General features: G+C 44.5%; 1 protein-coding gene across 1 annotated transcript; it reads right to left on the bottom strand.

Annotated features, from left to right (window-relative positions):
* Positions 1-1867: 1867 nt before the first annotated feature.
* Positions 1868-24667, bottom strand: LOC130476294 (cytochrome P450 2C20-like). Its single transcript, XM_056848221.1, has 9 exons — positions 24491-24667; positions 19368-19530; positions 18424-18573; positions 15763-15923; positions 13334-13510; positions 9260-9401; positions 7729-7916; positions 5246-5387; positions 1868-2055 (listed from the first exon to the last, which is right to left on the bottom strand). Exons 1-9 carry the CDS (start codon positions 24665-24667, stop codon positions 1868-1870), a joined length of 1488 nt encoding a protein of 495 aa, XP_056704199.1.
* Between the last annotated feature and the right edge of the window lie 2810 nt (positions 24668-27477).

The following is a 27477-nucleotide window of genomic DNA, read 5'->3' as shown; positions in this document are numbered from 1 at the left end:
TGATGGCTTAAACTAGGTTGAATTACAAGCATGCCTCAGAGATATTGCGAGTTCAGTTCCAGAGCATCACAATATAGTGGAATATTGCAATAAAACAAATCACACGAATTTTTTGGTTTCCCAATCAATATAAAAGTTATATTTATATTATACTGTAGTCTATTAAGTGTGCAATAGCATTATGTCTTAAAAGATGTAATGTAATAATAATGAAAAAGTTTGAAATATTGCAAGAATTACCAAAATGGGACACGGAGACACTTATCCCAAAGGAGCAATAAGGAACTGAGGAACCGCGATAGGATAGGAGCAGTGCAAGCTCAGGAAACGCAAGGTGCTCTCAAAGACATTACTGAGAAAGTAATGGGATTTAGAAGCTCCCCACAAGAATCAAGCATATGCTTGGAATGGTAACCAGAAAAAAACCCACATGAAAAAAGCCCACACGGAAAAAACCCCACATGGGGAAAAGCCCACACAGAAAAACTCACATTTGAATACTTATTATTTGTTTTGTTTTTAAAAAATTACAGCCATAACATAATTTTTACAACCCATAACATAACTTTCACAACTATTAACATTAACAATTACTTAATAAAAAATAACTAGATCAGAAAGAACCATATTTTATTGTTTCCAAATCATGAAAAACACTGGTTCTTGTAGGTTATCCGGGCTGTGTAACTGTGGTCTTGGAATTTTCTTTCCTGACGTTTCGTCAGCAGCTGTGAAAAACACTATTTGTACTGGTATGATAATACCTGATAATTATTCATTTTTTATTCTTACATTTCACATTAATTTTATTCACACTTCTGTAAAAGTCTCTTGTTATTTAACTATATACTTTATTCCTTTACAGTGATTATTTGACATGAAATTAAAGCCATTCCACTGTTTTAGTATCCCTGCCAATTCTTTCATTTGAAATGAAGATGAAGCTATTTCACTGTTTTTATATCTCTGCCAGCTGTTGAAAACAAACCCGGAATGAATGGGGACCCCCTGGATTAAATAAGGGAGCAACATTCAATAAAGAATCAAGTAAATAATAATTCAGATATAAATCTTTACTGCAAATTAGCCAATCTCCTTAAGTAAGTAAGTTTATCTTCCACCTGTTCATACTCCTGCACAGAAGCTGCAACCATGTCATGTAGTGCCTCGTATCTTCTCTTTTTCACCTCTGGGCGACCTGCTTGTGCATTAGCCAGTGTTAATTTGTGGCAAGCCAGGTCCCTCTGCAGTCCATCAGATAGAAACCACACACTGGGATGACTGCAGTGGAACAGGGAATTAAGAGCGTTGTGAAATCCTTCACAACAGTTGGTAGTTTTTGGTGACCGTTCATGGGCTGCATCATCATGATTCCATATTCTTACAGGAAACTGAGGATCTCTACCTGCATCTCCAAGTCACCACTCCATTGACAGTGCGAAAGGCGAGATACTCAAACCCCAAGCAAATCATAACTTCATTGTTCTTCTGGCTTCTTGAAAACTCCACTATTTGCACTACAAAAATAAAAAATAAAACTCATAATGTACATTTAAAAAAATACTTTGAGTATTTTTCCGTGTGGGCTTCCTTCCGTGTGGGCTTCCTTCTTGTGTGCATTTATGACCGTGGGTTTTTTTATGCAAGCAATTTTCTTGTGGGCTTTTTTCATAGAACTGCTTGGAATAGCCCAAAACATCTAGCTATTACAAGTATATAATCTGTGCTGGTAATATGTACATATCCAACTCTGATTCTGAGGCAACTCAATTGTCAGACTTTCAGTATAAATTCCTACGAATATATTCAAAGGTACTGGTTTTACCCCCTCCTTCCCAAGTACATTAGTGGATTTTTCGCCACAAAATCATGTTGAACGTTTAGTGGCTTGGATTTGCGGGTATATACCCTTGGTTCTGTATTTCATAAACGAAGACATCAGGTCCCTCTCTGTATCATCTGTAGCCAGCCGAAAGGTGAAGTTCTGGAGAAGAGTGCTAAAGAACAGGAAGAGTTCCATCCGAGCCAGTGCTTCCCCTGGACATGCCCGCTTTCCTATGAGAGGAAAAAGAAACATGCATTATGGAGTGGAGTTGTGGGGAGCAGGGAGTCACAACCAAACAGAATGAAACCTACATTTAAAAAAAAGTAATGGGAGCAATCTTCAACTGGGGCCAGGCTGGGTAGGCTGATTTTGATAGATTTTATTCTGCCTTTGTTCTACATATGCACTAGGAGACATAACTACTCAAACACAAATCATAGATAGAAATAGGTTATAAATTGGTATAAAAGTGATAAATTGATAAAAATTATTTACATACATATGTACACCGAGCAAGTGCAGCCAGATACCTTTCCTTTTATCCCTTAGAAGCTCTTTGATCAATTGATCTTGAGCAGCATATATCTAGTGTTGGAGGGATATAAGGACTGAAACAAATCTTGCCACTGACGATGTAGCCTTGGGGTCCCTATCACTTAGTAAAAAAGGCATTATGTCAGTCACAGAGGCATTGGATTTGTATATTAAAAGGGGGGAAATATAGTGCGATCGAAGTTCCTCGTAAAAGCGGCATTCCAAAAGGGCATGGGCTAATGAGTCAATAGAGCCAGAAGAGCAAGGGCAGATCCTGTCTGAGTATGGTATATTCAGAATTCTGCCCTGCATTAGCAGCCAGATACATGCGTTACATGCATCCAGTTACAGACAATGACATCCAGTTACAGACAGTTCCCTCAGTAACCCTCCGTGACACTCCGAAAGGCCCTGGAGCACTCCTTCCCTTTGTGCAGAACACCCCAGCACCAATAACCCTCTTCCCTCAGGGGATCGGGGGGCTGACCTCCGCAAACCACTGCCAGCGCATGTGCCACTGCTCTGGGCAGAGGGTGCCCTGCTCCCACTCGCGCAGCCGCCCCAGGCCATTGAGCACCGCCTGCAGGGCGCCGGCGATGGGCAAGGCGCACCCAATGCCCTCCTCCTGCCTCCTGTTGCAGAAAACTGCCTGCAGCACCAACAGATTGATCAAGTGCACCCCCCAGGGGACCTTCCTCCTTCCGTGAACAGCCTGCCCCTCAGTGGCAGCTGCCCACAGCCCCTCTCCGTCTCCAGCCCTGAGACAATGGTCTCCCAGGACTGGAAGGTGATGAAGGGCCACCGCCAGGCCCTGGCCACCACCGCCCACACCCTCCTGACGGCAGGACACTTTAGCGGCATGGGCCACCATGTCCATGGGCCTTTCCTCTCGGCGCCTGCCTGCAAAGGCTTGGATGCAGGCTGGGAGCCTGCAGAGTCGGGGGTCTCCTTATACTTGTTGTTGCTGCTGCTCAGCCCTTCTCGGTGCTGCTGCCGATGTTACTGATGAGGAGGATAGTGGAGGAGGTGGTGATCCTCCTGCTGCTCTCCCTGACGACTACCACATCCAGCACCTGGTGGTAGGCCTTCCACTGCAAATCCCAGAGATAGTAAGGCATGGCCCGGTCCGTGAAGGTGGCCAGGGGGAACTTCTGTTGGAGCAGGTAAGCCAAGAGCGAGTTCTTGTACCCGCGGCCCTCATCATAGGGCCTGGCACGGCCCTCCTGGAACAGCCTCCAGTACAAGGCCGCCGTGCTCCTCTTCCTCCCTTTCCAAGTGGGGAGGCCTCCTTTCCTAACTGTCGTGGCTGCTGACGCTGCTGGCCCTGCTTGTCTAGCTGCTGCTGTCACCGACGGTGGTGGCGGCGCTGCTGCCAGCTTTGCCCCCCCCCCCGTCCTCTGCCAGCTCTGTAGCCATTGTAGTTGTGGCCTTTGCTGGCCCCGGTGCTGCCTGTTCTTTCCCCGGTGCTTTTGCCTTGGAGGCCAAGGCTGGTGCCGTCTCCCCGGGTTGACCCCCGATGTTCTCAGCCTCTGTCTGCTGCCTCTTCTTCTCGGTCGTCTCCATTGCTTCCGCTGCCCTGACAGCCACCGCAGATACCCGATACCTCCAGATTGCATGACCACCATGAGTGAAAATAAGTCCAATCTTTATCTTTACATTTCCAGAAGCGTCTATCATATGATTCATTCATTTTGTTAATGTCTATCTGAGTTATGTACCATCTAAAGAACTGTTTATACCAGTTATCTCTCAGATTGTTGCTTGATGTAAATTTGATTGACTGGCATTTCATATCAAAAAAGTGGCAGAACAGCTTTTAAACAAACTCATAAGAAGGGGGTGCTGACAGCAGCTGGCAGGCTGCCAGTTCGAGATGTCTCATCAGAAATGGATGGTGTGGTAAATTCTTGGGAAAATATTGGTGGGAATGAGATTTCAGGGAGTCAAAGCCTTCCAGGATGCCTGGAAACTATTTAAAACAACACCGATTGAGGCCCAAATAGAAAGAATATCTCGGGTCAGGAAAGGTACCACTAAGCCTAAAAGGATGCCTGAAGTGGAAGGTTTCCCTGAACAAGGTGAACAGAAAGGAATAATACTAGGGAAGTCCTGCCTCACCATCCTTTTGCAGTTCTTTGAGTGGATTAACAAGTATATTGATACAGTTGATTCAGTAGACATAATGTATTTGGATGTAGACAAGGTACCTCACCAATTCCTCACCACTCCTTAGCAGTCAAGGAATAAGAGGACAGTTCTTTTATGGATTGAAACAATGGTTGAATAACATGAAGCAGTGAGTAAGAATAAATGGATAATTTCTCTCCCACTGGTCAAGTCATGAAGAATTTGGTCTCTGTTCACAATAGCTGGCTAGGATCACATACCTTCATTAATTCATTCACTGATTCTAATTAAAAAGATCAATAATTCTGAACTTTTGAAACCTGTGCCTCCTAAACACACTTTTGGAGAATCTGACCCCTCTGAAACCTTCTATCAATCATGCATTCGGACAATGAATATGTGCAGATCTTTTTGCCAAGTCTCTCCCCCGCCCTCTAAAAAATCCTTTGCCTGATTGTGAAGAAATATTACTGTTTTAGTAAGAGTACTTTCCTGTCAGGTCATTACCCTGATCATCTTGCCTTCCAACAAGGCCCAAGAGTCTGCATAGGCAACAAGAGGAATGAAACAACTCTTTCCACCCGGTGCTTGCTGGTAAATTTCCTGCTTAAGGCAGGAGAAATTCTGTGAGAAGGTAACCCCACAATTTGTCTTCTGACGGCACAGGATCACTGCCTTCATACTCTCATCCCCTCCCAGTCTTACACACACAATCCAGGATCCCACCAAACACTACAGAAAAAAGGTCACTGCAGTTACCTGCTGAAAAAGGCATGAAAGCATCATTCTTCCTGAACTCGCCCTTCTCATCCAAGAAATGTTCTGGGTTAAATTCATCTGGATTCTCCCATTGGAGCGGGTCAAAGTGAACAGATGAAAGCACTGGAATGACCATGGTGTACTTCAGGGAGAGAAGACAGATGGCATTACTTGTGTCAATTTGATAACTTGAAAAAAATCATCTTAGAAAGGTAAAAATGTGAAAGAACATTCGCTGTTCTATGCTGTCTTTGAATTATCTTGTCTGTAGAAAGATAGATGGCTACTCTACCCCTTACGCTGGCAGAAATCCAAACCATGATGGCATAGGGAGGTTATTACGATAAGACTGTTATGATGAGAATCAGAATGGTGGCCAGCTTCTTCTTTTTTTGACCAGAGATATAATACGATTTGAAGTTGTGGGAGAAAATAGGTTTTTGTGGGTTTCTTCTGGAAAAAAAGGCAGGTTGGCTGGTAGGTAGGAAAGAGAGAAGGAAGCAGGAAAAGAGGAAAGGCTAGAAGAACATAAGAAGAGCCCTGTTGGGTGAGACCAGTAGTCCAGTATCCTGTCTCACACAGTGGCCAAGCAGTTACCTTGGAGGCCCAACACCAAGGCCCGCAGGCCAAGGCATTCCCCTGACATTGCTTCTTGCCACTGGTATTCAGAGGTTTACAATCTCTGAATGTAGAGCTTCCCTTTAATCACCATGGCTAGGTGCTGAGTTGCCAGGTCTCCCCTTGCCATTGGTGGGAACTTTGATGGGGGACCTGATTTGCGAGCACATAGCATGCACATGCAATAATGTCCCTTCTGGGGTAAACGGTGACGGAGACACTCTAGCATATTCCTCCAAAACTCTGGTTTCCATAGAGTTTTTTGAGGGACATGCTAGAGCACCCTCATTGCTTTTACATCAGAAGGGACATTATTGTGCCACCCTTTAGCTGGCCTGTTTCCCTCACTGCCCAGCTGAGTGATGGCGGGCAGGCCTGTTAATTGATGGGCAATTGCCCGCCATTAACAGGCACCTGCCAACCCTAAAAATGATCCTTGTGGGACCCCACTGCTTACTTGCCTCTGTTGAGAGGGGCTTTTGGGGAAGGGAAGGAGGAAATTGTGGGTAAGAGGGGAAAGGGAAATGTCCCCTTTCCGTGTTTGGCATACTCTAATCCCGTAGATTTTCCCACCTAACAATCTCCACTGAAGGCATTTTTAGTTAAACCTTGTCTTAAAGAACATATATCACATTATTTTTTTCAGTGCTCCCTTAAATTTACATATATATTTTTCTGATGCAAAATTGAAAAGAAAAAAAAGCCTTCAGGGAAAAAAACCAGGGGGCTCCACTTTTTCTAAATACTTCCATTTCTCCTGCCTTGCCTTTGCAATATCTAGCCCAATCACCCCAGAGCAAACAACCACGTTACTTTTTGAAGCCAAGAGATCAAATGATGCGTTAAATGGAAATACTAATCAATTTAAGTCCATAAAAAGTCCTAAGGGAAACCCATCTCCCTCAAGCTTCAGAAGAGCATGAGGTATCACGTAATGTTTCAGGCAATTACATTTATAAACAAATACTCAACAACGAACCCATAGATTTATAAACTCTCATGTCAGGAGAACCTAGAGTACATAAGAGGACCATGGTTCTGAAAACACTAGGGAAAGGGTCTTCTGCATATATGCACGTGTGTGTGTAGCTAATGTTTATCTACTCAGAACTGATACTAGCAAATGAACCCTTTCACGTAGACAGCAGTAAGAACAGCAGAGAGGTCTGCCCCTGCTCTCAGTGGGTCCTGGAATGAAGTATGCAGAATGGGCAAAGCACTTGGTGGTGACACCCTTCCTCAACGTCTCAATCAAGTCCTAAAAGAGGAGTTGAACACTGAAATTGTTCCTGCAATTATTCATTACCTGTTATCATGCCCCCACAGGTAACCAGGCAGCAATTTAGCAGGCACACAGCAGAGGAAATTCTCAACCATTCCATGAGGCCCACCAGCCAAGATGTGCCAGCTGTTCCTCCCTGGGGTAACAAGCTGATTGTTTTAGAAGGAGTCCTGTGTGCTTTTGAAGATTGCTTGTCAGACAGTTATGTAACACTTGCAGCTGTTCTTTACATGACAAATTTGGCAATGTCACAATAGAGACGGCTCAGCTTCTTACTCTGCTACTCGCCATTCCACTGTCAAAAGCACAGGAACTGAGCTACAGCAAAACGGCAAACTTGCTTATCTATTATTCTTTTAAAACTGACTTCCTTACTGATGCTATTCAATAAAAGCTATACCATCCAACATCTAGTGTTCTCCTTGGTGCAGATGACAAAAAGACAGAGATCCCCCCTACTAGGTTCCTCTCCCTGGGGGTCCATGGGGGGTTACCACCATATTAGAATATCCCATGTGTTAATGTGATCACAAATTATTCATTTTTTTCCCAAAAGATCTAATGATTTCTCAAGTCATCATACCTGGGGAATGGTGAAACCTCTGAAAACTGTGTGACAAGTCATTTCACGCGGCATACTCTCAAAAGCCAGAATTTCGTAACGCTGAATCTCATGGACAACTGCATTGGTGAAGGGCATCCTCACACGGTCTTCCATGTTAGGGGCACGATTGGCACCTACCACCTCATCAATCTCTTCTTGGACTTTTGCTGCGATGAATAACATTCAGAAGATGTATTTCTCAAATTCCAAGCTCCCTTCTCTCACAAATCTTTTTCATTTCCCAAACAAAAGGTCAAATTTTCTCTTAAATACACACAACTAGCATGGGACTCATTCTGTGAAGTGACAAGCAAAGATGGAAATTTGCAGGAAAATACCTCTCCCTTGGGAATTTGCTTCCCAAAGTGGACATGTTCATATCACCAAAACATTTTTCAGCTTTTTAGCTTAGGAAAAAGATCCTGGATATATTACAGAGGTTTACAAAATAATAACTCTCTAAAATAGCAAACTGTGGGGTAGAGAACTAGTGGAGATGGAAATCATTTGCTCACTAGCATTGGGGATCATCTTATGAAATGTATTGGCAAATGGTTCAGGACAGATACAAATGCACTTTTCATACAATGGACAATTAACAGTTCTTTCCCACAAGATTTCTATTAGCTTAGAAACCCTTGACACTTGGCCCTTTTTAGAATCCTTGACAAATTCATAGATGAGGAGGAGCAGAAGGAGGAGGAGGAGATGGAGAAGGAGGAGGAGGAGGAGTTGGTTTTTATATGCCGACTTTCTCTACCACAAGGGAGAATCAAACCAGCTTACAATCACCTTCCCCTCCCCTCCCCACAACAGACACCCTGTGAGGTAGGAGGGGCTGGGAGTGTGACTAGCCCAAGGTCTCCCAGCTGGCTTCATGTGTAGGAGTGGGCAAACATATCCAGTTCACCAGATTAGCTCCGCCGCTCATGTGTAGGAGTGGGGAATCAAACCCAGTTCTCCAGATCTGAGTTCACCGCTCCAAACCACTGCTCTTAACCACTACACCATGCTGTCAACCAAAATAACCGAACAGACATCCAAAATTATCAGTTGCTCTTATCAATCAATTTTGGTTCAGCAAGGTTTAGGTGATGTTCTTACCTACAAACACGTACCACATTTTGAATAGTTAAAACCATCCCCGCCCATCGACTACTCCGCAGTCCATTTCCCGCTGACAAATGGCCTCACACAATCAAACTAGATGTATCAACTGTCATCTTGTAGTACACATCCGTGGATGAAGGTAGGAAATCACACAGTGAAGGCAATTCTAGACTGTCTCTTTCATACAGGGGCAATTAAGTCTCCTGGAAACCCTCAGAAGGAACTTAATAATGAGGAGTGTGCAGCAACTTCTTGTTAGAGCTCATGCAGCTGAAGAGTTCTTTGAGAAAAAAAACCCTTTACGAGAAACCCTTGATCCCCCTGGCTTGGCAGTCTTTCCGGATCTTTGTGTGGCCCAAAGGAGTCCCAACAGCTTTGTGGTTTTCTGGACTCTACATACCTTGAATGTGAGGGAGCTTGGCCATCACAAAGAGGGAGTAGAGCAAGGTCTTGCTTGTGGTCCCTGTCCCAGCAAGGAAGAGGCCAAAAACAGAGGTAACGATTTCTTCAGGGATGTAAAAATCATCAGCGGAGTTTTGCTCCTGTAAAATTAGTTGGGAAGGAAAGAGGAGAAATTTTACAAAACGAAGCAGAAGTAGAGATTGGGTATGGGAAGTAGAGTGTGGTTGTCCATAGCTGGATTCCGTAAGAAAGGAAATATAAGTAGTTATATTAGGAAATCAAGCTAATAGCAATTTCCCATGATTATGACAGAAAATACATATAATAGCTTCTTTGTACTTTAGCCAGTTATAAGGGGCAGTAACCCTATTTAGTTTTATTACTTGCATTATTGGACTGCTTTCTGAATATAGAGAAGCCCTGCCGCAGCCATGCCCATTAGACTTGGAGGAGCTCAGGATGCCGGCCACAGGCACAACCAATCCCTTCCCTCCCCTGGGGTGGCCAAGCCCCTACCCCAGCAACCCATCACAGCTCCCCCCCCCCAACAAAAACCTTGGCCAGGACACCACATAATTCACAAGGTAGGGCACCTGGCATGGGACTCTGTCTCAGAGCTCCCTGCCATTCAGACTTAGAGCAAGCGGCAAGGCACTTCGATGGTGGGAAAAACTCAGAGGGGCCACTTAGCACTACAAGGCAAGAACTTAGCACTAACAGCCAAATGGGAGAAAAAAGTCCATACTCAATGGCTGGCCTCTCCCATTTCAGAACCCAAACAGGTACCCCACCTCTTGGGGCTCGACCCAAAGGGGCGACTGCGCACCGACAGGTAAGCAAGGATGAGGAACCCAAACCTGTTCCCCCATTTCCTCACTTGAGGCCAGGTGCTGCCCCAGTGAGGTCATCTCCCACACTCAAGCCCAGCATTGCATTCGTGCGGGGGCAGCATGAACCACGGCCTCCTGGCACCATGACCCCTGTCATGCAATTGGAAGAGATCCCACGAAGGTTTCCTGGGATAATTTTCGGAAGGGGGACAGTTTCAGCCCTACACCGGGCCATACACTTTGCCTGTCCCTCCCTTTGGCAGAGGACAGGACTTGTTGGTGGTTTGGGGGGGGGGGTGTCTGGCAGCTGCCCCACTCTACATGCTGGACGAGCCTGCCAGGCAACCCTTTGACTCATTCCCTTGAAGGATCAGAGCCTTGAGCAGTAGCGGCAGGTGATTTGGTAGATGGATTGTAGGTGTGTGCATATTGGTATTGTATTGATAAACCCGAACCGAAAATAAACCCGAAATTAGCCATTTCAGTAAATTTCCAGTTCAAGTTTACTGAATGCACAAACCTGGGGAGAAAGCTGAAGTCAAATAGGCAACTGAAGTCAAACAGGTCCCAGGTTCAGTCCCCGGCATCTCCAGTTAAAGGGACTAGGCAAGCAGGTGATGTGAAAGACCTCTGCTTGAGACCCTGGAGAGCCGCTGCCGGTCTGAGTAGACAATACTGACTTTGATGGACCAAGGGTCTGATTCAGTAGAAGGCAGCTTCATGTGTTCATGTGTGTTCCATAGACTTTGCATTGATTGTCTATGGAGGAGAGGAGCAGACCCTTCTGGACCCCATAAAATCGGATCCCCCGACCCAATCTTCACCAAACTTTGGGGGTTGTGCAAGGAGAGTCCCTTCAAGCTACTCTGTGAATTTGGGGGCTCTACCTCCAAAAATGCCCCCAGGAGAATTTTAAATGTACTGACCTTTTCAGACTTGTTGTCAGTAATGGCTGCTGGTCTGCTTCCTCCCTCCCTCATGGTCGATTGCAAGGTTGTTATTAATTATGGGAAATTGAGCTCTTAAGGAAGGAAGGAAGCGGCCATTATAAGTGTGGGAAAACTCAGCTGGAGTCCAGCAGCACCTCCAAGGCTGACCTAACACCAGCTTCTCCCCCTCACAGGCTGCTGTGTGAAGGGGGGGGGGGATGGGCCAGTGGGTGGTCTGGGTGAACGAACCAGCTGGGTGTGGTGGTTAGAGTCTGAGAATCCCCATTCATGCCAGGGAAGCTGGCTGGGGGGCCTTGGGCCAGTCGACACACGCTCAGTCTAACCTCTCTCACAGGGCTGTGGTGAGTATAAAATGGAGGAGAGGAGAATGATGTAAGCCATTTGGGTCCCGTGGGGCAGAAAGTTGGGCAATGAATAGAGTAGATGAATGACGTTAATAGCTGTGTGTCTCCTCTAGGAAGGGGGGGGGCTCTGTCACCCGGGGGAAGACATCTGGGAAGGTCTCACTGAGGGATCGTGGGAGTTCATGGAGTCAATGTCTGATGGGGAGTCAATGCAGGGGGTGAAGAGGGCACTGGTAGGGGAGGCAGGCAGCTGAGTCAGGTCCCGGATGCTGTAGCAGGGGAGTCAGAGCCCTTGCTGGGGCCCTGGAGGGACAACTGAATGGGAGCACCTAGAGTCCTGCCACAAATGATGGTCTTTGGGCACAGACAGATTGCTCTGCGATGGAATGACAATGCCCAAAGTGGAATGACAGTCATTCCAGTCCCAGACCACTTCTGCTGCATGCCTCCACATCTGAGCCCACCCCAGTGGCTCCCTCTCCTACTTCGCTACTGGTGAAGGTGGCCAGGGGGATGGCACAGGGGTGCCTTTGGCAGTGTGGCTGGGCTGCTTGGTGGCATGCCCGCTGGTGAGCGGGAAACACCTGTCACTGGACAGACTCTCCTTGGCATGTCCCTGTGCCCCTTTCAAAGCGCATCCCTTGGGTTGAAAGCTTGCTTGGCATCTCCACAAGAGGGAAATTGCTGGAGTCCTTGTCAACTCTGCCAGCTGCCCAGGGACTGATGGCAGGGACCAGACCCTTTAAGGGGTGGGGGGTATCCCACAGACATGGAGCCTCAATCCCTGGCCCTACTCCTTCCCACCCCTCAGCTATGATATAAGTAGGGCTAATACCCCCCAGCTCTGGCTGGCCCCTGATTGGTACTCATGGACCCTGCCTTGCTGTTTGAAAAGCAGGTTGACATGTGGCCAGGAGCACCTTCTATCAGCTGAATCTACTTTGCCAACTCTCTCATTAACTAATCTCAGCCTATGTGGCCATGCTGATCCATGTTTCTTTAACCTCACAGTTGGATTTCTGCAACCCCGCTCTATGTGGGGCTGCTTTTGAAGCCAATCTGGAAACTACAGCTGGTCCAGAATGCAGCCCAACTACTGTCAGTGGCTAGCCAACTGGAACATTTGTTGCCCATTTTGATACAGCTACATTGGTTTCCGGTCTGATTCCAAATTCTCACTTTCTCCTGTGGTTAGAAGGTCATCAAGATATACACAGACATCCCTTAGATCAGACTGTCCCTAACTCTCTGAAAAATCCCAGGAAACACTGAAACTCCAAAGGGGAGCTGGCCGTAAGGAAATAGTCCTTCTGAATTGTTTATTGTCACAAAGCTATCATTCAAGGGAATTTGGAGGTATGCATCCCTTAATTTTTGTGAAAGTTTTAGTTCAGCTTGGATGGCATATAGGTCCTCAATCCTTGGGACTGGATATGAGTCCAGTTTGGCTACCTCATTCAAATAGGTGTGTGTGTGTGTGTGTGTGTGTGTGTACACATACAGGAACTATTGGGGCAGCCCAGTTAGAGAAATTGAGAGGTTCCATAATTCCCTGAGCCTGTAATCGATCCAGTTCTTAGTCCACTTTGTGAAACACAGCACAAGGTACAGACCTGGGTTTTAAAAGTCAAGTTGTCATCTGGCTCTACACATATCTTGACATCCTCAGGTAGGGAGTCAAGCCTCTCAATGAATAACTTTGAGCTATTTTCAGCAACTGCTTCAGCCAATGTGAGTTGACTTCATATTCTATGATGTTACATAATTTTCTTAAATGATAATTGCCTTTAGGGAGAAAACCAAGGACTTAAGACAGTGGGTGGAAAACTCTTTTTTTCTTCCATCCCCTTTGTTTGTTTTAACTTCCAGCATAATGAAGAATTTGGAAGAACCCTTTTGACATCCTTGACAGTTACAAAAACTTGAAAAAAAATTATGAATCCCTTACCTCTTCCATCTTGATCAGGAGGCAGTCTATATAATCGCGAGGGTTTTCAGGGTCCAGAGTCTGTTTGTGGGCCTTCACCCTCTCATGGAAGCAGGCAAACAACTTTTCACAACCTGACAGAAGCGTCTTATGAGGTCCAGGTAGAAAGTCCATTATTTTGGGGAAAGTGTTGTATATCTACAGAGGAGATGATGCATACAGTTAGATACTGCATGTGTGTCCGCTTAGACATGGTTGTGGAGGCTGTGACTGGAATCTGAAAAAGTTCACAGACCAGCTTTTTAATTGACTTCTGGAGGGAAAGCCCATGGAGCAGGGGAACATAAAAATCAAGACAGCTCATACCAAAGAGTCAACGGATACAATATTCCAGGACTTTTAAATGGGGAAAAGGGAAAACATGGCAATGAAAGCATGTGGGAGCCATATAAAAGACCAAGAGGTCACAGGGAGAAAGGCATGTGTGTTAAATACCATCATGTCACTTCCGACTTATGGTGACCCTATGAATTAATGACCTCCAAAATGTCCTATTGTTAACAGCCTTGCTCAGGTCCTGCAAACTGAGGCTTCCTTTACAGAGTCAATCCATCTCATGTTGGGTCTTCCTGTTTTCCTTCTGCCTTCAGTTTTTCGTAGCGTTATTGTCTTTTCCAATGAGTTGCCTTCTAATAACGTGACCAAAGTACAATAGTCTTAGTGTAGTCATTTTAGCTTCTAGAGATAGTTCAGGATTGATTTGATCTAGAACCCACTGATTTGTCTTTTTGGCAGTCCATGGTATCCCTAAAAGGGTCCTCCAACACACATTTCAAAGGAATCTTCCTGTCGGCTTTCTTCATCGTCCAACTTCCACACCAAAAATGAGTGGAATCTGAATTGGGGGGTTCAGATCGGCACTGCTTGCCAGCTCCCAGCTCCTCTAGGGAGGTGGGTTTAGATGAGCACTTCTTGCTGGCTCCTGCCTCCTGGTGAACAGCACTGTTCACCCCAGCGCCAGGTTAATAATGAACAGGTTGAAAAGCACCAGTCCCAACACAGATCCCCGAGGGACCCCACTGCTCACAACCCTCCATTGTGAGAACTGACTATTTTTTCCTATTCTCTGCTTCCTATTTTTCAGCCAGCTCTCAATCCATAAGAGGACTTGTCCTCTTATCCCATGACTACGAAGTTTGCTTAGCAGTCTTTGGTGGGGAACTTTGTCAAAAGCCTTTTGGAAATCCAGAAATTGGGGCCAGAAGTCTGCCCCAGGCAAAGCAGACAATCTACAACAACCATCTTCCTCAAATAGGTATACTCAGCTACTACCCAGGCAAAAAAGATAAACAGAAACAACACTTATTCAAACAGGCACCACTCTACAGCAGGCTATACACACCCTCAGACAACATCCACACAGTAACTTCAGCTAATGCTCCCCAGAAGTTAAGGAAAGCAAAAAAGAAACAAAACACTCACCACTCTATCAGCTCTCTTTCCCACTCCTACTCAGAGCCTGGCTGACTGTGGTCTGCCTCTGGCAAGAGGGAGCCTAACACAATTAAAGGCTTACCCAGAAGAAGGCAGGGCTAGCAGTCAGCCCCAGGCAAAGCAGACCCAATCGACAATAATCAACTTCCACAATCAGCTGAAATCACCTTCCTCAATTAGGTACATTCAGCACTCCATCAGCTCTCTTTCCCACTCCTACTCAGAGCCCAGCTGACTGGATCAATCCCCATGCTATAAGAGCAGCTTGTGAAACAGCAGGTTTTGCTGATGTCTTCTTTAATGGAACCCATTCATTCATAAAAATAATTGAAATATTTCCCCTAAGGGTGTTTTTTGTTCCAACATTTTTTTCTTGTCATGGTGGGCACCCATATGCCCTGTGTGCAACCTCTGCTGTTGATGTTTAGACAGAAGAACTATGCTGAAATAGTGTCTGGGGTAAATTTAGAATTTTTGGGGGAAAGGGGTCAAACTACAAACTCTCCAGTTCACATTCCTAACTCTGATATAAGTCAAAACAGATCCGTCCATATTTAGACTTGGATTGCCTCATATGGAGACTGACTTTTTCATGTCCTTTTTCTCTCACAGAATCCAGTGCTACATCCTTATATTCTCAGGAGGTCTTTCAACCATGCAATGACCTGACCCACACCTGCTTAGTTTCAGGCTGCTTTACCTGGTGCCCACCAACCATATCATAGTCCCAATCTGTTGTAGATCAGGCTTTTCCCAACTAGTTTTCCATTACAACATGGTTGCTACTCTTAATTTAAAGGGTATCCTATTTCCCCTACCTTTATAGATAAATTATTCTATCAATTGTTCTTCCCAACATTTTTAAAGAATTCTATGGTTTGCCTGACCAGACCAAGATTGAACACTCTTGACTCTGCATGAGAAGTCAGATACAGAGTACAGAAGATGCAACATACCAGTCCAAAGGAAGCATGAAGGAAGTTCATGAAGTCATCAATAACGCGCAGGTGCTCTTGGAAGACAGGATCTTTATAGTCAAACCGAGTTCCAAAGATAACACAGCAGAGCACATCAGAAACAGCACTGAAGACACTACTTGTTGGATCAAAGGCCTGTCCTGTAGGAGAAACAGAATGGGGGCACATAACATGGACCTCCGTTCTCACAGTAGTTATTCCAGATTTAAACCTAAAATAATTCCTTATACATTTTGAGCTTGAGGCACTGCACTCATTACTTCTACCTGAGCATTAACATCGGCGATATTTCTTAAATGTTACAGTGCAGGAGTTAAAGTGATGCCCATCCACTATTGGTGTCGTTATCTTTCTTCCAGCACTTTCAGCCACCTCCCGAGAGGCTTCTTGGACTGCAAAGAAAATTAAAAACCCTACTTTTTAAAAATCCCTGTAAAGCTCCCCCATTGAGTTTCACGGGGCTACGCCACCTATTTTGCAGGTGTAACTTGACGCATGCAAAATAGCATGTTCCTGCGGTGAAAGGGCTTTGGAAGCTGCCTAAAGGCAGTTCCGCCCCCAAGATCACCCCGAGAGTGCCCCAGTCAGTGTACTCCAGTGCAAGCATTCACACTGGAAAAGCACTGCTGGAGAAGCAGCGCTGGCATACAAGGCTTGTGCTGTTGCGTCCCTCGCCAGAGCCGGCGTAAATCACCCTGCGCCAGCATCAGTGCCACTTTGCACAGCACAAGTGGCATGGATGCTGTCTGTGACATCACACCAGCCCCTAAGCGGCTCCGCTCCCCGCTTCAGGAAACACACATGCTGGGTATTCCCCTAAAGGGGCTGAAACTGGATATAAAATTTCCCTATTAATCTACCATCTACTTAATCTATTTTATTCCTAATGTCCACTAAGGAGTAGAGAGCAAATCGAATGTAAGTTGAGGTGATTAGAAATGGACACAGAGAAGAGTGTTACAGCATGCAGAACACAACAAACAATCAGGGGAAAACAGGAATTATATAAGCAACTGTGTCCTCCTCTCATTTCAAAAGAACCAATATGAAAATACCTTCTATGGCTGTGCTGCTTCAGAATGTCAAAAGCACAGACAGACATCACTCACAAAACCATGACAACACTAATCAGGGGACCCTGAGCCCTCTGCCCACCCCCTGAGGAGTGCTAGTTTCCTTTCTCAAGAAGCCAGGCCAAGCTATCTGAGGAATACAGTAGTTCACTTTCCTCCTCTTGCAAGCAGCCCTGCCTGCTTTCTATAGAAGTCAATAGGACTTTGCATATTAAAACTCATTCCAAATATCCAGAACAATACAATTTTGATTCAGAATTATTCATAACCGTTACACATGTAGCATTATTCAGTGCGGCTGAATATTTCTAAATCTGGGTTTCATTACTCTGTTTTTGTGACTATTTTGGAATTTTAAAACTTATTTTATCTCTGCTACTTTTAAAGATATGTTTTTCTCTGCTGTATCTGAGTTTATTGAATTTTGCTATGTTCTTAATGTATCTTTGATGCTTTAAATATATTTGTATACACTTGGTTAATTCCCTCATTGTGTATATGTTTGATTGTACCATGTACAGCATATATAATATACATATCATTACTGTAAGCTGGTATATATATTATTCACATCACTGTAAGTGATCTTGGGTGCTCCTTAAGTATAAGGGGAGAACATATAGCTTCTAAATAAATAAATGTAAATAAGTAAACTGCACAAGGTCAAATGCACTCAAAGCACTATAATTTTAAATTTAAAAAACCATGGATGTAGGCAGAGGGAGTGCTCTACTTGAGAAAATTAATTACTTAAGAGTCATTACTTGTGGAGATCTGAGTATCACTAAGGAACCACAGTAACAAGTATGTTTTTGATGTTCTCCACTTCTAGTGGCCGATGCAGCCCCATCTAGAGTTTTAGGTACACTGATAATATGAAAGTTTTAATTATGTTTTTTTTCTTTGTAATTGATATTTATGCTGCCAACATTTATTCACAAATGGATAGAGGAATAAATGAATATCGATATAGGCTGGAGCCTATTATCAATCCCTTATCATGGGATTTTGATGGTTTAATGCAAAGAAAATGCTTCATCCGACACTAGTATCAGATACTGGTAGTTAGCAGAAAGATACAGAGGAAATAGTAAAGAGAACAAAATTATCCCTTATCATGGGATTTTGATGGTTTAATGCAAAGAAAATGCTTCATCCGACACTAGTATCAGATACTGGTAGTTAGCAGAAAGGTACAGAGGAAATAGTAAAGAGAACAAAATTCTTCTGTACTCTGACACAGTGGGACAAAATGTAAAAGCTAAAGGGGGGCATTACTAGATAGCGATAGTATTTCCAGTGAATACTAGTGTCATGGATGATAAATATTGCAGCACAGTACATGTGGAAACTTAGCAATGCCATCCTGCTACTTAGCAATATTTCCCCTTCTTTTCATTGACCTGCAGAAGAAACTGAGCTTAAATCTAGATTACTGTAAAGCAACATTCCTGGTGACCATTAGTGTTCAGTCCATTCCATTTTGAATTTCCAATCCCATTCCTAGAAGTTCCTGCCCAAGAAAAATGCTTTCTGTTTCTTTGCTGTAAATTGGACTCAGGAGCACCTTTTGTGGCTGCAATTTCCTGAACCAGGCAACCAGCCTCCTCCTGTACCCTCTCAGACATGGTTTTCTTTCCCATCCCAAAGTCCCGAAGAGTGGAAAGCAGGAAGCGGCGCTGCTCCCTCCATTTTCTCTCATTTCTTTCCGAGTCTCCTGAAATGATATAATTACAAATGAATTTGTCTGTTCACGATACACCAAAAATTTCTAGATGAGAAATTGATTTTGGTGCTTTCCCCCTTCAATCTTTTATTCTCATCTGTGGTAGCAATAAGTCATTTTGCAACTAAGTGTTACACTACTCTTAAGGATACTGAGAGAGGAAGACACAAAACGGAGAATCACACCATATGTTGATATACTTTCATTTCCATCAGTGGAATGCAAAGGGAAATTTCTTCCAATTTTTCCTTCTTATCCCAGACCCCCACTTTCTCCCTCTTGCTTTTACTGAGGGTCCCAAGTCTCCCAGAGGCAGCATTTTGGGCTGTAGTTTGAGAGGGGAGGCAGGAAAGGTCCATTCCACACAACGAATTATCTTTGGATCTCACCTCCATTGTCATTTGCAATTGAACCCCCCCCCAAAAAGCAGAGGGCATAACTAGGTACAATATTACTACATCTTCTGTTTCCTTCCTCCATGGCACACTGAGGTGGTAATGGCATGCATTTCCATAACTATATACCATGGCCAGAGTTGAGGGGGACTCAATACAGTGTTATTGTTTCTGGTGATAAACATGTTTTACTTCATACCTAGCTCCACCTAAACAGTAGATAGGAAAAGCTGCTTCTTTTGAGGAAGGCAAAGTTTAAAATTGGTTCTTTTTACTACACTGCATGAAACTGAGAAATGAGTTTTTTCCCCTCTTATTAACATGTTACAGTTGAAAACTGCATGGCATATGAAACAGCAGCTACAAAGAAAAAGAAAGGACAATACCCACCAAGGCTCTTGCTTATTCGGTAATTGATAGGGATGAGGGGTCGCCCACCAAACTCTTCAGAGTGATCCACCAAAGCCTCTTTCACCGCCTCATATCCACATAGCACAACCATAGGCTTTGGTCCCTTCCAGACAGTGAAGACGGGGCCATACTTCTTCATCAGCTGAAGACAGAACCAGACAGACTGTTACTCATAAGGCAATGAGCCCTGTTCGGGGGCAACTGCCCTAAGTTTGTTGCCCTTTGCCCTTCGGTTATGATCATCTTAATCCTACATAAATGGAATTATTTTTGGAATCAGTTCTCATGTGATCCAAAATTCAAAAAACACCTCACAAGCGCTATCTTATGACCAGTCAATGCATCTCAACACTCTTTAGTCACTCTTTGGTTGGTTCAAGGAGTAAAAATCTGGAAGGTTTCCTCTTGAACAGTCTTGAAAGAAATACTTGAATATCTTGATTGGCACTGCTGAGAGTAAAAGCAAGCAGGGCAAAATAATAACTTTTGGTTCCTTATTTTTATGTTGCAATGTCTGCCCAACTTTTGAACAATCTGCTCCCTTTTGCACAAAATACATGTAACATGAGACTAGATGACAGTATGGCCTGGCAGACCAATGAACAAGACTCGTTTTCTTTCCATCTCCTTATTTCATTAGAAGTTACTTGGGAAAAAATTATGAGGTTCCTCCAACTATACCCCAGTGCTAAATATTTCCAAGCATTCCTATGTTAATGTTTTCCTGATACCGAACAAATAAACTCATCAGTAGCTCAACCACAAAGAAGCTGTGTGTTCAGATAATACAAACTAAAGGAGTTGAAAATAAAATAATCATGTCAGTACACCCAGTGTGGACAACACACAACACAATCGATGACGAATCCATCTGTGGCAGGTATAACTCATTCAAAAATAAAACTAGGAGGGTTAAAATTAGTGCCAAATATTGAATCATTCTGGCCCACATTATCTCCTAACACCCACACACCCCCAGGTTATCTGCAGTGGAAACAAAGGGCAACACTAGACATGACAGCTTCCTCAAGTCTGACATGCCACCATTTTAATGCCTAAGATGAGTGATTTAAAAAATGCTGTGAGGCAGTGCAGTGGGAAGAGGCACTATTATTTCCACCATGACCCACACACATCTTTTCAAGTGCCAAACAACCACAGCATTTTTTAATTTTCCCATTTTAGGCATTAAAATGGCATCAGCGTGCCTGTGTTGGACATGAGAAAGCCATCACATCTAGTTTGGATGTAAGGTAGTCTGTATGTGGAAGGCATAACTCATCAGAAAACACAGCTAGGCATGAAGATAAGGTTCCTTTAAGAGATGAGTGGTAAAGAAGACCCAAACATAGACTAAGGGATGGGAGTGATTATTCAGGTAGAGAAGCTTCAAGGGAACGAGCAAAAGGGCTCTCTACAAATAAAGTCCTCTGGTTAATGATGTCAATAAACTATTTTTAACTGCCAAATAAAGATTCCTGTATAGTTTATTAGCCAGAGAGCCCTACGCTAGGTTCAGAAAATACTGTTAGGTGATAGCCAAAATGAGCAATCTCCTTCATGGGAGTTGCAGTGCCAAAAATCAAGGGAATCAGAAAATCCTAGTCCTGAATACCTCCAGAACTAACTCACTCATTAACTCTCTCTGTCTCTCTCGGGGTGTTTGTGTGTTTGGAATAGCTGCGGCAGTTGTCTGTTTTGCCTGCCACAAACTCATCAGATAAAGCCAAGCATTGCAAAATTCGCCACCAGATTCAGATTGATCATGGGAGTTGCAGTGCCAACAATGAAGGGAATTGGGATATGCTGGACCAGAACAGCTCCAAATCCCCCCCCCAAGGTATTTTTGATGGAAGTTATGTTTGTTTGTAGCAGGCACAACTCATCAGGAAATAAAACTAGACTTTTGAAAATTGGCTATCAACGTCAGGATTATGATAGGAGTTGCAGTGCCAAAAATGAAGGGAAACAGGCCATCCTGGGGCAGGTTTATCTCCACATATATACCTGCTTATTTGCAATGGAAAATAAGGTTGTCTCTTTGTGGCAGGCATCAGAAAAATAAAGCTGAAGGTTTCAAAATCAGCCACCAGCTTGATGGTACCTGAAGTGCTGAAAATGAAGGAAATTGGAATATTCTAACCCAGATCATCTCCAGCCCCACAAGGAAGGTGGTGGCAGTACAGACAGGGAGGATGGAAATTATCCCCTCCATTATGAACCCGGGGGACGGGGGACCTCCCACACCTATCAGAGCCAGTGTAGCATAGTGCTTACAATATCTGACTAGGATCTAGAAGACTCAGGTTGTAATCCCACCTCTGCCACAGAAACTTGCTGGGTGCAGTGGGTCACCGGGAGGATAAAATTGAGGACAGGAGAGCAATGTAAACCATTTTGGGTCCACATTTGGGGAAAAGGCAACACAGATAGGGAAAGTGGAAAATATCCCATCTGTTACAAAAAAGGGGGTTGGTTTAGGAGCAACCCTGAGCTATCAGAACTAGTGTTTTACGAATTTAACCCATGCCAGTTTCACGTTTGCATATTATTTCCATTGGAAGTTTTGGATTTTAGGGCCCAGGGAGCAGGAGCTCACTGAGCACGGGCAGTTGGTAAGGTTGCCAATGCTCATATTAAGAGCCCCCCCCCCCCCAGTCAATCTGGCCTGCGGCAGGAAAGGAAAAGACCAGAGCTTGACTGAGGGAACTAATAATTTCCTTACTTGTGTGTGGTGGACCAACAATGGAGAAATGATATATTAGAATTTTGTTAGAATTTCATGTTTACTTATGAACAAAGAAAAAACTGCTTGTGATCAGATTATATATAATTTTTCTTATAATGATATAAGTGAGGGGGTAAAAAAAAGAGCATTAGTAAAAACTGGTACTTGCTAGAAAATATTCCTTCATGCAGTAAGAAACTCATGATTGCCTTTAGGAGGACTAAGAATTTGAGGGAGGGCTGTGGCTTCCTTTATTGAGTCAATCCACCTCTTGTTGGGTCTTCCTCTTTTCCTGCTGCCTTAAATTTTTCCTAGTATGATTGTCTTTTCCAGTGACTCTTGTCTACACATATTGTGACCAAAGTACAATAGCCTCAGTTTAGTCATTTTAGCTTCTAGGGTCAGTTCAGGCTTGATTTGATCTATAACCCACTGATTTGTTTTGTTTTTTGGCAGTCCACGGTATCCATAACACTCTCCTCCAACACCACATTTCAGAAGAATCTACTTTCTTCCTACCAGCTTTCTTCACTGTCCAGCTTTCACACCCATACATAGTAATAGGGAATACGATGGCATGAATTAACTTGATCTTGGTTGCCAGTGACACATCCTCACACTTAAGAATCAGACCTTTCCTTCCAAGCCAGGACCCCCTTCCACACACCATCCCCTTGGCTGGCCTCTTTTTCTTTTTTTCCATTCAGCAGAGGCCTCTGAAGTAAGGATGCCAGCCTCCAGGTGGAATCTGGGATCCCCTGGAGTTACAGCTCATCTCCAGACTACAGAGATCAGTTCCCATGGAGAAAATTGATGCTTTGGAGGGTGGACTCTGTGGCATTGTACCCCACTGAGGGCCCCTGTCCCCGCCCCCAGGCTCATGCTCCAAATCTCCAGGAGTTTCACAACCTGGATCTGGCAACCCTGCCCCCCCATCCCCTGCTGGTGGCCGGGGGTTGGGGAGAGAGCTGGCAACCCTACTCTGTGGAGAAATGCTAGCTGCTGGGACAGATGGCCCTTTCAGCCTTTATTGCATCTGCTTTGGAGCTAAGAGTTGGGGAAGCCTGCCATCACCAGGAATATCCCGTGAGATTAATGGCAAGGTGTATGAACCTGCAACCTCACGCCCTGGCCCCGAATGCTGATCACAGCCCCTTCAGACTCTAGGCAAGCAAGATGCAGTTCATTTGAAAATAAGACTGAAAGCTTCCCTTTCCTCAAGGGTTGTCTCTCTAGGCTCTGGTTCGTTTCTGGAGTAAACTGTATTCACCAGTGAGCACAGTCGCTCATCAGCTTTACAAAATATCAAGGTTTATTTTAAAGAGAGTTAACAACAACAACAACAAAACCCCCAAATATTCTCAATTTGCAACAAGGAGAACTAACATAACTTCCTAGTAAATACAGCCCTCTCGAGGGGAAAAAAGGTCCCCGGCCAGGGCGAACCTAATGCCTTATATAACCTCTCCCACCAATCAAGGTCGCATGCTTGATTGCTTGCATAGACTCCATTAGGAAGCCCTTACTGGGAAACCATTTACAATCTCTTCAAGCCAAAACAAGCCTAAGCAAACGCATGGTGCTTGCATATACCAGGCCACTCCTGTTCTCTCGATTTCTCTTTGCAGTTTTCTGCTACACCTCTATGCACCCTTTGGTAGCTTAAGCCCTTGAGGGTTTTTATTTATTTTGATGTTAGACACCACAGGGTGTTCTAGCAGGTAGGTAGGCAGGTTTGGGTAGACATTCCCTGTCCCGAGCATCTGCAGAATGGAGTTCTGAAATTTTGTTGAACCCCTTTTCCTGCCCTTTTTTTAAATTTCAAATTTCCCTTTTGATCAAAATGGAATTCCTTTTTTATACAAGACTCCAAATTCTTAACAAGAGGAAAATAAATGGATGACTGGACTTCCTGGTTAAGAAAATTCTTCTTAACAATGCTAGCAAATACTCTGGAAGGGGTTTATACCAATCACACCTCCAACACAAAATTTCAAGAAAAAGATGCTAGATCAGCCAATGGTCCGTTGTGACCTAATGCAACTATATATATACTTTATTTTGTGTGCATCGTGGTACTTGTCTTCAATCTGCTGTCCTACCAGACCCTCAAGGTGACTTGTAAATGATACATTTCCTCTCATGAAACAGATAAAAAGCAACCAAGCAAGTAATAAGGAACTCAACTAAAACCAGTGAAAGGACATATTCAGAAGCCACATTCAGAAATCTAAGCAGCAGACTCAAGCAACAATGAGTAAAGGAAGGAGAAATTAAACTGGCCACCTTCCTTTATCCAACCTTTCATCCAAAGCTAAACTTTCCTCTGCACCACATGGAGGCTATGAAAGAGGACTACAAGAGAGGGCCTTACCTTCTTATAGGAGTTGGCCAGAGGAAAAACATCTTTCTGAAAGACGTTGCCCAGGAAGAGCCAGGGTGTGGGTCCTGGAGGTAGGTGGCTTCTCTTCTTGTGCATTTGGAAGGAAACGAAGCATAAAGGGAACAGCACACAGAGAAGGAGCAGAAGTCCTGCCCCTGCCAGATCCATCTTTGTCCTTTCCTTTTAGTGGGAAGTCTGAGATGCTACTGGAGAGGGATTAGGTAGTGGGAAAGAACTGCCACCAGAGACGCAACAGAACCCCAACTGCAGCCTACAGGGCAACTTTCCCCACACCTCCTGTGGGAGGAAACTGCCCTTTGTCCTCTGCCATCAAGGGTGATACAACCGGTGCTTGCACTCTGATTGTGGCTACAGACTCAATATTAACCTCTCTGCTATTGAACTAAACAGAAACAGTGTTCATTGACACCGTGGGCAAAGGTACAGGTTATATGAAACCTGGCAACCGGAGCTGGGAAAAGTTAAAGAGGAGGGAGTGGTTCAGCAGTATCTGTAGGTCACCCTTCCAGAACAGTAAGTATATTGACCCAGCGTTACGGTGCAACTGGCCTCAGACCAGGGGTACCCTTATGGACTGGCCAGCTGGGGCCTCCCTCCCAGGCTCCTCATCTGCCCGAGGTTACTACTTTGCTTTATTTTCAGTAAGTACCCTCGTTCACCCTCTACAGTCTCAAGAACTCATTGCCTGCATCCCTTCCCCTACTGTAGCCATCCCTTGGCTGTAAGGCCCTCCCGGAGCTGGTCCAGCTCTCCCCAGCTGCTGTCGCTGTTTGCCCTTCTCAGTTTTGCTGCCAGAGATCTCTTGCTGTCTTCTCTCTGCCCCCCCCCGCAGCTGTTTCTGAAGCCTCCAGCCACTCCTGTCTTGCTCCTGCGTGTGCGTCTTCAGCTGCTGTTTCCCTGACTGCTGTCCCACCTCTCCTTTGCCAGCCCCCTCCCTGTTTCTCCCACTCTCCTTTCCCCGCCCTCCTGCCTTCGTTCATCAGCCCCTCCAGCCTGGTCTTGTTTACTTCTGGCTGGACTCTTGGAAGCTGCCAAACCTGATCGGAGCTTGTTGGGCTGGGCTTTCTGCTTCACTCACTATCTGAGGGGACGGGGTAAAAGCCGGAACGGCCCGGAACGGGCATTAAACAAATCATACCACAGCAAAAAACAGTGGCATGCCTTGCAGGGGCTCTAGAACAATATTTTAGAAATCAAAACACGGGGAAAGCATGCATTTATTAACCCTTTCCAGGCCAAAATGCATCCGGAACAGCAGAAAATGGCCCGGGACGGGCATTAAACAAATCATACCACAGCAAAAAAACAGTGGCATGCCTTGCAGGGGCTCCAGAACAATATTTTAGAAATTGAAATGCGGAGGGAGCGCACATTTATTAACCCTTTCCAGGCCAAAATGCCTCCAGAAAGGCCCAAAATGGCCCGGAACAGCCGGAACGGGCATTCAGGAAATCATACCACAGCAAAAAACAGTGGCAGGTCTTTCAAAGGCTCCAGAACAATATTTTAGATATCAAAATGCGTAGAGAGCATGCATTTATTAACCCTTTCCAGGCCAAAATGCCTCCAGAACGGCCCAAAATAGCCCGGAACAGCCTGGAACGGGCATTAAACAAATCATACCACAGCAAAAAACAGTGGCATGCCTTTCAGGGGCTCCAGAACAATATTTTAGAAATCAAAACAGGGAGAGAACGTGCATTTATTAACCCTTTCCAGGCCAAAATCCCTCCGGAACATCCTGGATAGGCCCAGAACAGGAATTAAACAAATTATAATTCTGCAAAAGACAGTGGCATACCTTGCAGGGGCTCCAGAACAATATTTTAGATATCAAAACGCGGAGCGCGCACGCATTTATTAACCCTTTCCAGGCCAAAATGCCTCCGGAACGGACATTAAACAAATAACAGGACCACAAAAAACTGTGGGGTGTATTGAAAGCCCTCCAGAACAATATTTAGAAACCAATACTCAGAAATAGTATGCATTTATTAACCCTTTCTGTGTCAAAATGCCCCCAGAACGTTCATCTTTCATTTTTAAAAAAGCAGTTGAATATATCATTATGATATGACAGTGTGTCTCTCTGATTCTCCAAATTCCCAGATGTCTTTTTTTAAGTGTCTAGCTACTTTTGTTGCAAATATGTTTTCCACTTACATCTCTGCAATGAAACAGGCTAGAGACTTACTTATTAAAAATGAAAGCTGGAAATTCAGAGAATCAGCTAGATACATTGTTATAACATAAGATTGTATAATGATGTCCATGTGCTGATAAGAAGAGTCATGGTGCCAGAGGGAGTGAACTACTGCTTCCGGAGACAGGGGAAGGTAAGATGGCTGTTGTGTGGGTTGGCCTAGCAAAATTCTACTCACATTACAGCCATCCAGGGTTTGCTGAGATCTTTTTCACAAATTTGCGGCCAAGCAGATTTGGGAAAAATTAGAGACAAGCAGGGGAAATCCCAGGAGATCCACAAATGCATCTCTCTGGGCACCTGCTGTCCCTTTTGTCAAATCCCTCTTCAAATACCAAAGCTTCATGCAGATTTCTAACCAACTCAAAAGACAGCAGTTACATTACAGTTTTTATTCACTTCCATCCACTGTACACAAAGCACATCCTCCCCACCTTCCCTTTGTTATTGCACTCACGTTCATTCTCACCCACTGCCTGAATTAAGAAAGTATATTCTAGGTGGCCGTACAGAAAGGGCTACAATCCCTCGGTTCAAGATACTCAGAAGGTTCAACCTTTGGCATGTCCAGTTCAAAAAAAATTGCTGCAAGCCGGATTAAAGAATATCTGTGTTAGAAAACCTGGGACAACTACTGCCAGTCTGAGTAGAGGAAGGGCCATAGCTCAGTGGTAGAGCATCTGCTTGGCATGCAGAAGGTCCCAGGTTCAATCCCCGGCATCTCCAGTTAAAGGGACAAGGTAAGTAGGTGATG

The sequence above is a fragment of the Euleptes europaea genome, chromosome 1, assembly GCF_029931775.1.
Source record: "Euleptes europaea isolate rEulEur1 chromosome 1, rEulEur1.hap1, whole genome shotgun sequence".
In the NCBI taxonomy this organism is placed as follows: Eukaryota; Metazoa; Chordata; class Lepidosauria; order Squamata; family Sphaerodactylidae; genus Euleptes; species Euleptes europaea.
This window is presented reverse-complemented; position numbering and strand designations above follow the sequence as displayed.